We start from the raw sequence: 9,245 nt of genomic DNA on the forward strand, positions 1-9,245 counted from the left end.
CACAATAACTTTGTTCCACAATTCATTTACTGAATTGGGGCAGGTGATTTAACAATGGATTAGGAGATAAGGCTGGGAGAGAAGAGTTATTGCTTCCCCTCCCAGGAGCCAGTTGTGTCACGGATGCCTGTAAATGTTCCAAAATAGCCATCTGTTGTTGGGCGAGCTGGGTCTGAAGCTGGAGGTTGGCATACATACATTCCAGGAGTCCTAGGCATTCCTTGGGCTTGTGATCAACTCCAGAAGGAAAAGCAATGGAGGTGCAAGGAAACAAAGGAGAGAGATTTGGTAATTGTACTGAGGTTAGAAGGACCCTAATAAAATGACCTCTCCAATCTTTCCAGGCACAACCCAACCCAGACATACCTTTGCCCAGCTGTCACCTCCCAGTGAGGCATACCTGGCTATCCTATTTTAATTTGAAATCAGTCATTGGAACTTATACCTCTCTCCCTTGTTTTACTTTTCCCATAATATTTATGGTCATATTGCATATTTTATAATTACTTAATTTTTGTCTAAGTTCCTCTTCTAGAATGTAAGCTCCAGGAAGGCAAGGATTTTTATCTGATTGATTCACTACTTTAACCCAGCACCTAGAAAAATGCCCGGCATATAACAAATATTTGATAAGTGAATGAAATGGTCTGGGAGGGAGTCCTAACTTCCCTAGAGCTCATGGGATACCTCAGCCTCCTCTGTTACCTGACATAGTGTCTCACTGACCTGAAGTTCCCTAACTTCAACCATTCTTGCTGCATCGGTCCATTCTTTTTTTTTTTGGAGACAGAGTTTCACTTGTCACCCAGGCTGGAGTACAATGGTACGACCTCGGCTCACTGCAACCTCCACCTCCTAGGTTCAAGCAATTCTCCTGCCTCAACTTCCTGAGTAGCTGGGATTACAGGCATGTGCCACCATGTCCGGCTAATTTTTGTATCATTAGTAGAGATGAGGTTTCACCATGTTGCGCATGCTGGTCTTGAACTCCTGACCTCAGGTGATCTGCCCGCCCTGGCCTTCCAAAGGGCTGGTATTACAAGCGTGAGCCACTGCACCTGGCCAGTCCATTCTTTTTCTAATAATTTTCTTTTTCTTTTCTTTTTTTTTTTTTTTTTCAATGGAGCCTTGCTCCATCTCCCAGGCTGTAGTGCAGCAGCACAATCCCAGCTCACTGCAACTTCTACCTCCCAGTTCAAGCAATTCTCCTGCCTCAGTCTCCCAAGTAACTGGGATCACAGGCAGGTGCCACCATGCCCAGCTAATTTTTGTATTTTTAGTAGAGACGGGGTTTCACCATGTTGGTGAGGCTGGTCTCAAACTCCTGACCTCAGGTGATCTGCCCGCCTCGGCCTCCCAAAGTGCTGGGATTACAGGCCTGAGCCACCACGCCCCGTCAGTCCATTCTTTTTTTTTTTTTTTTCTGAGACGGAGTTTCACTCTTGTTGCCCAGGCAGGAGTACAATGGCCCAGTCTTGCCTCACTGCAACCTCCGCCTCCCGGGTTCAAGCGATTCTCCTGCCTCAGCCTCCGGAGTAACTGAGATTTCAGGCATCTGCCACCACACCCGGCTAATTTTTGTATTTTTAGTAGAGATGAGGTTTCACCATGTCGGTCAGGCTGGTCTCGAACTCCTGACCTCAGACAATCCACCTGCCTCGGCCTCCCAAAGTGCTGGGATTACAGGCGTGAGCCATTGTGCCCAGCTACTTTTTCTAATATTTTAAACTACACTATACACAGCCAGTTAACTTTGGTAATTATATTATCTGCTGTTTGTATTTTTATCAGTCTTGACTTCTTTGTTGGACTCTGAGGTCCTCAAAAACAGGGGTTATGACTATCTAGTTAGTGCCCTGTTTGGTTCCCCATAGCTATGCCAAATACCCACTGACCTCCCCAGGGGAAGATGAATGATGAAAATTCAAAGAACCTGAGACTGAGCTAATAGTTTCCTTCTCTGGCCACCATTTTTTAAAATTTTACCTTCCCAAGTGAACAGGGGTAAACCTGGCCATCTTTTAACTAAAATTATCAGTAAGCAATGAGGGGTTCACTTCACTCCTGCCTAGTCTAGCAAAGGTGCTAACAAGCAAGGAAACAATACAAGTTGGTAGAACTGGGATGATAATGAAATCAATGAAACTAAATAATCAACAAGCTACCATGGAAAAATCTATAGATGCCTAACATAGATTTGGCTCTTGATCAATAGGTGACAGCTCAAGCCACCTCCTCCATGCAACCCCTCCCCCTGCTGAGTCCATTAGAAAACCCTCCCTACATACTTACCTGAGGGCAGCTTTGTTGTCTGGATGTTCAGAAAAGTGGCTGGTGGGGAACTTGCTTGAAGATTAATATAGCTGGGGGAGGGTTTTGCTCTACAAAGAGGCACAGCATTAGCTTCCTCTTTGGCTGGAACTAAATCAGAGGTAACTAAATCAGAGCTCATTCCAACAAGGGACAGCCATTCTAATTAGATCCCTGCACCTGGTCCATGAAAGCAGGTGCCCAGGCCCTGCCTTGAATATGTTACATATCAGAAAGACACATAAGACAAAAAGGAAATCATAATAGGATTAAGAGAAACCAAGCAGGAGTGGGATAAGCTAAAATCTGTTTACAAGTTCTTACTGATACACACTACATGTTTGCGACTATACTAAATCCTAGCGAGTACATGAGATAGGTTAAGACGTGGTTTCTTAGATGCTTATTATCTAGTTAGGAAGACAAATCGCAGGTGAAACAGTGATCTAACAAGACGAGGACATAAACAATGAGTCTGATAGTCTGGGGTGAAAATAAAAGCCTTTTATCTGTTAGTTATACTATGTGATTACATGTAAAGGTGAATTTTTTTTTGTTGTTTTTTTGTTTTTTTTTGAGACGGAGTCTTGCTCTGTCGCCCAGGCTGGAGTTCAGTGGCGCAATCTCGGCTCACTGCAAGCTCCGCCTCGGGTTCATGCCATTCTCCTGCCTCAGCCTCCCAAGTAGCTGGGACTACAGGCGCCCGCCACCATGCCCGGCTAATTTTTTTGTATTTTTAGTAGAGACAGGGTTTCACCGTGTTAACCAGGATGGTCTCGATCTCTTGACCTCGTGATCCTCCCGTCTCGGCCTCCCAAAGTGCTGGGGGATTAGAGGCGTGAGCCACTGCGCCCGGCCAAGGTGAATGTTTTTTAAAAGGGAGAAGAGATCAATATGAGTAGTGAGAGAACTCTACCTGCCTTCTGGTAGAGGATATTCACTAAATCTTAAAAACTTGAGAAGTGGCTGGGCACGGTGGCTCATGCTTGTAATCCCAGCACTTTGGGAGGCCGAGGCGGGCAGATCAGCTGAGGTCAGGAGTTCAAAAAGTAGCCTGACCAACATGGTAAAACTCCATCTCTCCTAAAAATACAAAATTAGCCAGGCGTGGTGGTGGGTGCCTATAATCCCAGCTACTTGGGAGGCTGAGGCAGGAGAATCGCTTGAACTCAGGAGGGAGAGATTGCAGCGAGCCAAGACGCCACTGCACTCCAGCCTGGGCAACAAAAGTGAAATTCCTTCTCAAAAAAAACAAAACAACAACAACAAAAAGCTTGAGAAGCCAGGCTATACTGGTAAGACCACAATCAAGCCCCTCTCCCTAACAAGGATTGGCCTGTGACCCAATACAGGCCAATCATGGTATTCCCATTCCCCTTGGCAACTGTGACTGAGCCAAGGGAGTAGGCACATGAGGTAAGCTGGGCCAGAGTCATTCCCTGGGATCAATATATGGATTCCGTATCTAAGAAATTTACTTTCTTCTGATCTCCTATTCTGAGAAAATGTATGGTTGGGCCCAGTGAAAGCTATATGGCTACTACACCATGAGAAGTGGATAAAAGCAAGAGATCAGAGACAAGAAAAAGCATAGGAGATAGATGGACACACAGACACCAAGAGGCACTGAATCTCCAGTTTTAGTCCCTGAGGCCCTGGTTTTTGCCACTCTTCTTCCCATTATTCTGTGAGCTACTTCAGCATCTCTCCCAACTGCACAACCCCTGAATTGCCTTTTTGACTTAAAGAAGTTTGAGTACAACTCAACTCTCATATTAACATAATCACATCTGGACATATTGAATCTGAGGTGAGAGTAGGAAATGCCAATAGAAGTGCCTAGAAAAACAGCCAGAGAGCTGGCACCGGAGCTCAAGTGAAAGGTCAAACTGCCAGGCCAGCCCCAAAAAGAAGATAAAGAAGCTGCAAAAATACATTAGCTCTCCAAGCTAAAAAACAGAGAGAGAAAAACTGAACCTTCAAAGAACTCCTCCTCAAGAGTCTAGAAGATGAAAAGGAAGTGGCAAAGTAGACAAGGGCAGTGGATGGAAAGTCAGACAGCTGGAACTAGGTAAGAGTTAAAAAGGCAAGACAGTAGGGAGACAATAATTCACTGTTATAATGAAATCAAGAAAGGACGGAAAAACAATTCATTTTCATTCACACACATAAGAGACAGCTAAGTGCCTGCTATGTGTCAGTCACTGTGGATACCACAGTTTGCTAAACAGAAGTGGTCACTACTCTGCTGGAACTGACAGTCTTGCTGTGCAGACAGTCATTAGGTGATCAAGCACACACACTATTACACTTCAGTAAGTGCTATGAAAGCAACTGACCTAGTCTGTAGAGCTGGAAAACATGTCCTGAGGAAGTGGTATCTCAGCTGGGATCTGAAGGATAAAGAAGGGCCTCTTCATAAAAAACAAGCCTGGTGGCAGAAGTGTGAAAAGTAGGTTGTATGAAGAAAGATGTCTTATTCTTGTTCTTTACTCAGAGGGCAACAGAAGGAATGGCCTGGTAAGAGGAAGAAGTGCTTATATGTGGGTGCCAGGGTGAGATGCTTTCTGTCTGGAAGGTCACTGAGCCTATGAAAACTGAAATCTGTTCTCTGTCAGTCACTCTTGGTGAGGAAAATATATTTAATTGGTTTTGCTATTTTTCTTTTGCACTGGGTTACTGGGTTTGTGGATTTTCCAAGCTCTACTGGTAGGTCATCCATCTTCTTTTCCCTCCTGCTCCAGAGTCATCAGCTCATTTGATGGTTTGTACAGAATGTGGTAAGGAGACAGAAGCTGAAACTCAGGTCTCAAGACTCTTCTCAATAATGTGTTAATTTCCATGCAAAATATGTTAATTCCCATGCAAATTGCACTTCAAAATAATTTGAGTCCTTCCTAGACATATGAGAATGCATTTTGTTTTTTTTGGAGACGGAGTCTTGCTCTGTCACCCAGGGTGGAGTGCCGTGGTATGATCTTGGCTCAGTGCAAGCTCCGCCTCCCAGGTTCATGCCATTCTCCTGCCTCAGCCTCCTGAGTAGCTGGGACTACAGGTGCCCGCCACAATGCCCGGCTAATTTTTTGTATTTTTAGTAGAAACGGGGTTTCACCGTGTTAGCCAGGATGGTCTCGATCTCCTGACCTCGTGATCCGCCCGCCTCAGCCTTCCAAAGTGCTGGGATTACAGGCGTGAGCCACCGTGCCCGGCCGAGAATGCATTTTATACTGGGTTATAAGGTTTGAAGAATGCTTTACACATTTTTACACAAGGTGGCATGAGAAATTAAAAATTGTTTTTAATTTAAAAAAAAGAGACTGCTTTACATACACTCTATACTAAAGGAGCTGTATTTCTGACAACGTATGACAGAGGATGAGGGTGGAGAGAGGCCAAAGGAGGCAGAACAGAGGATATGATAATAAAATGTGCTTTACGTACATTCTCTTATATGTTTCTCACAATGACCCTTAAAGTAGAGTCATTGTGGATACCACAGTCTGCTAAACAGATGTGGTCACTACTCTCCTGGAACTGATAGTCTTGCAGTGTAGACAGTCATTAGGTGATCAAGCACACACACTATTACATTTCAGTAAGTGCTATGAGAGTCTTGTGGAACTGGGGAATGTGACCTGAGGAATGCAGATAAAGTAGGTAGCTTTACCTACATTTTACTTGAGGAAACTTAAGTCAGGAAATTTGCTCAAGATTCCACAGTTAATATGTGTGAATGAATAATGTCTTTTAGTTAGGCCTAGCTTTATACCCTTAGCCCATCCCTTAGTAGCAGTAAATTTAAATGTTTCAATCTGTTGTGGGGTTAACAGTATTTTCTAGTAGAATTGTGAGCATTAAATAAGTGGTAAACTGGCTGGGCGCGATGGCTCACGCCTGTAATCCCAAGACTTTAGGAGGCCAAAGTGGGTCGATCACCTGAGGCCAGGAGTTCAAGACCTGGCATAACCCCATCTGTACTAAAAATACAAAAATTAGCCAGGCGTGGCAGCATACACCTGTAATCCCAGCTACTTGGGTGTCTGAGGCACAAGAATCACTTGAATCTAGGAGGCAGAGGTTGCAGTGATTCTAAGTAGGTAAACTGCTTAAGAGGGTCTGGCAAGGCTGGGCGTGGTGGCTCAAGCCTGTAATCCCAGCACTTTGGGAAGCCAAGACAGGTGGATCACGAGGTCAGGAGATCGAGACCATCCTGGCTAACGTGGTGAAACTCCATCTCTACTAAAAAAAAAAAAAAATACAAAAAAACTAGCCTGGCGAGGTGGCGGGCGCCTGTAGTCCCAGCTACTCGGGAGGCTGAGGCAGGAGAATGGCGTGAACCCGGGAGGCGGAGCTGGCAGTGAGCTGAGATCCGGCCACTGCACTCCAGCCTGGGCGACAGAGCGAGACTCCATCTCAAAAAACAAAAACAAAAACAAAAAAAAGAGGGTCTGGGCCGGGCGCGGTGGCTCAAGCCTGTAATCCCAGCACTTTGGGAGGCCGAGGCGGGTGGATCACAAGGTCAGGAGATCGAGACCACAGTGAAACCCCGTCTCTACTAAAAATACAAAAAATTAGCCGGGCGCGGTGGCGGGCGCCTGTAGTCCCAGCTACTCAGGAGGCTGAGGCAGGAGAATGGCGGGAACCCGGGAGGCGGAGCTTGCAGTGAGCCGAGATCGTGCCACTGCACTCCAGCCTGGGCAACAGCTGAGACTCCGTCTCAAAAAAAAAAAAAAAAAAAAAAAAGAGGGTCTGGCAAATAGCAGCTGGAATTAAATTTGGTCCTGTAGACTCCAAAGTCATGCTCTTTACCACTGCACTACATACTCTGTGAAAAGAGCTAGTTAATTTATGTCCAAGCTGGGGCCGGGCGCGGTGGCTCACGCCTGTAATCCCAGCACTTTGGGAGGCCAAGGCAGGCAGATCACCTGAGCTCCGGAGTTGGAAACCAGCCTGACCAACATGGAGAAACCCCATCTCTACTAAAAATACAAAATTAGCTGGGCGTGGGGGCACATGCCTGTAATCCCAGCTACTCGGGAGGCTGAGGCAGGAGAATTGCTTGAATCCGGGAGGCAGAGGTCGCGGTGAGCCAAGATCATGCCACTGCACTCCAGCCTGGGCAACAAGAGCAAAACTCCGTATTAAAAAAAAAAAAAAAAATTATGTCCAAGTTTTGGAATAGTAGGTCTTTCAGATAATGTATTCCACCTAAAGTTAAGTGGATAGGCTCTGGAGTCAGAAGGCCTCAGGCATTTCCCTGGCCACCAATGGAACTGTCCCACTATAACTCAGTATCTGTTCACTCTAGCTAACACCATGTCTTCTAAGATCCTGTACACAATCTTGTTCTAAGTATTAAGAGAAGATACAAAGGAAGAATAATAAATTCATTTAACAAATAATTACTGAGCATCTACTATTTAACAGATCCAGTTCTAGGTTCTGGGAATACAGCAATGCTCCCAATTTAATGGGGAATGCAAAGGAGGTCTTGCTTTTTAAGGGAGGGGAAGCAGGGCCTCCAACACACACCTTTTCTGTTAGGATGACTAGTGTGCTGCTCCATCTGAACACCAACAGGTGTGGTGCCTGGGAAAGAATCATAGCATCAGATGATCAACAATCCATGCTAGTATTTTCACTATGACAATTTCCTAAGTTGTCTCCAGCAGATCTCAGGCTGTTCCAGTCTGCGGAGGAAAAAGTAGGAAACTCTATTTCATGGCCAAACGCGTGACTGTTCTCCTTCACTAGTTTGGAAAACAGTTATTTCTATACCAGTGCTTCATTTTTTTTTTCTGGACAAAATAGTAATTTAACCAAAGCCAAACCTTAAACCTCTCTGATGAACGGGCAATTACTTTCCGTGTTCTCACCATGTTTTAATTTCCACGGTATGATGAGTCCTTCTCCTATCCCGAATGGTAATTTTAAAACTCTGGCTCCCCATCATCTCTAACTAAGACTGAGGACAGCGGGAGAGGGATGGATGTGGGGAAATAAAATCTCAAAGCACCACAGGGAATACTTTTTTTTTTTTTTTTGAGATGAAGTCTCGCTCTGTCGCCAGGCTGAAGTGCAGTGGCGCGATCTAAGCTCACTGCAACCTCCGTCTCCAGGGTTCAAGCGATTCTCCTGCCTCAGCCCCCCGAGTAGCTGGGATTATAGGCGCGCGCCACCACTCCCGGCTAATTTTTGTATTTTTATTAGAGACGGGGTTTCACCATATCGGCCACGCTGGTCTCGAACTCCTGACCTCAGGTGATCCACCCGCCTCGGCCTTCCAAAGTGCTGGGATTACAGGCGTGAGCCACAGCGCCCGGCGGAAATACTTGGGAAAATATTTTAGATAGGGTAACTTAAGGAAACGCAAGCCATCACCCTCCGGTACTGCTCACAGCCTCACTGAAAGCATTTCCTAAGAAGGGAAAAGTCCACACACAGCCATTAGTCCAGATGCGATAAACCACAACTCCCAGTGTGCCCGGAAAAAGGCTGCCCAGTCCCGCACTGTAAGACTACAACTCCCACTTCACCCAGGGCCAAGCCGGCCAGGTCTTCCCCCATCTGCTGGCCGGAGTCCCGCCTCTCTAGTCCACCTATTGCTAAGGCTAGAACAAAAGAGTGGAAACTGTCAAGCCTTTCTTAGCCTTCACGGTCGGATAGGAGCCGAGTCGCAATACACAGTTTAACGACCTCACCTGCGGTGTTAACCGAAAGCCGCAACCCCAGCACCCAACCCTAGAGTTGACACACATGCGTAGTGGCGTGCCGGCCAACTGCCAGAGCCTTGGCGCCTGCGCCGACGTTCGCGCTGCACGCGGCCGGGAGCGGCCACCCTATTGCGCAAGCGCCTGTGCCCTCCCAGTGCCTTCATCGTGCTCTCTCTGCCTAACTTGTCTGGTCGTTCTTGCGTAGAGGGCGGGACTCAGGAT

The 9,245-nt window shown here is 46.2% G+C and overlaps 1 protein-coding gene across 6 annotated transcripts; it reads right to left on the minus strand.

Moving 5' to 3' along the window:
- Positions 1-9: 9 nt before the first annotated feature.
- On the minus strand, positions 10-9,064 carry TSACC (TSSK6 activating cochaperone). Of its 6 annotated transcripts, none has more exons than XM_015451484.3 (4): positions 9,012-9,064; positions 7,843-7,899; positions 2,293-2,421; positions 10-226 (listed from the first exon to the last, which is right to left on the minus strand). In XM_015451484.3, the coding sequence occupies exons 2-4, from the start codon at positions 7,874-7,876 to the stop codon at positions 87-89; spliced, it is 303 nt and encodes a 100-aa protein (XP_015306970.3). In that variant the 5' UTR covers positions 7,877-7,899; positions 9,012-9,064; the 3' UTR covers positions 10-86. The 6 variants fall into 6 exon arrangements, 4 of the variants coding, with proteins under 4 accessions (XP_015306970.3, XP_045217421.2, XP_015306969.3 ...); XM_045361486.2 differs by having other exon boundaries at positions 10-237; XM_015451483.3 differs by having other exon boundaries at positions 7,843-8,000.
- Positions 9,065-9,245: the final 181 nt, after the last annotated feature.

This window comes from Macaca fascicularis, chromosome 1, assembly GCF_037993035.2.
Source record: "Macaca fascicularis isolate 582-1 chromosome 1, T2T-MFA8v1.1".
Lineage (NCBI taxonomy): Eukaryota > Metazoa > Chordata > Mammalia > Primates > Cercopithecidae > Macaca > Macaca fascicularis.

Excerpts from the sequence above, each read along its gene's own strand:
- TSACC (XM_045361486.2), bottom strand. The coding sequence starts at position 7,876 with ATGGAGCAGCACACTAGTCATCCTAACAGAAAAG. Across the intron at positions 2,422-7,842 it reads TAGTCATCCTAACAGAAAAG|TTCCAGCCAAAGAGGAAGCT; the intron begins GTGTGTGTTGGA and ends CCTCTGATTTAG. Across the intron at positions 238-2,292 it reads GACAACAAAGCTGCCCTCAG|TTGATCACAAGCCCAAGGAA; the intron begins GTAAGTATGTAG and ends TTCCTTCTGGAG.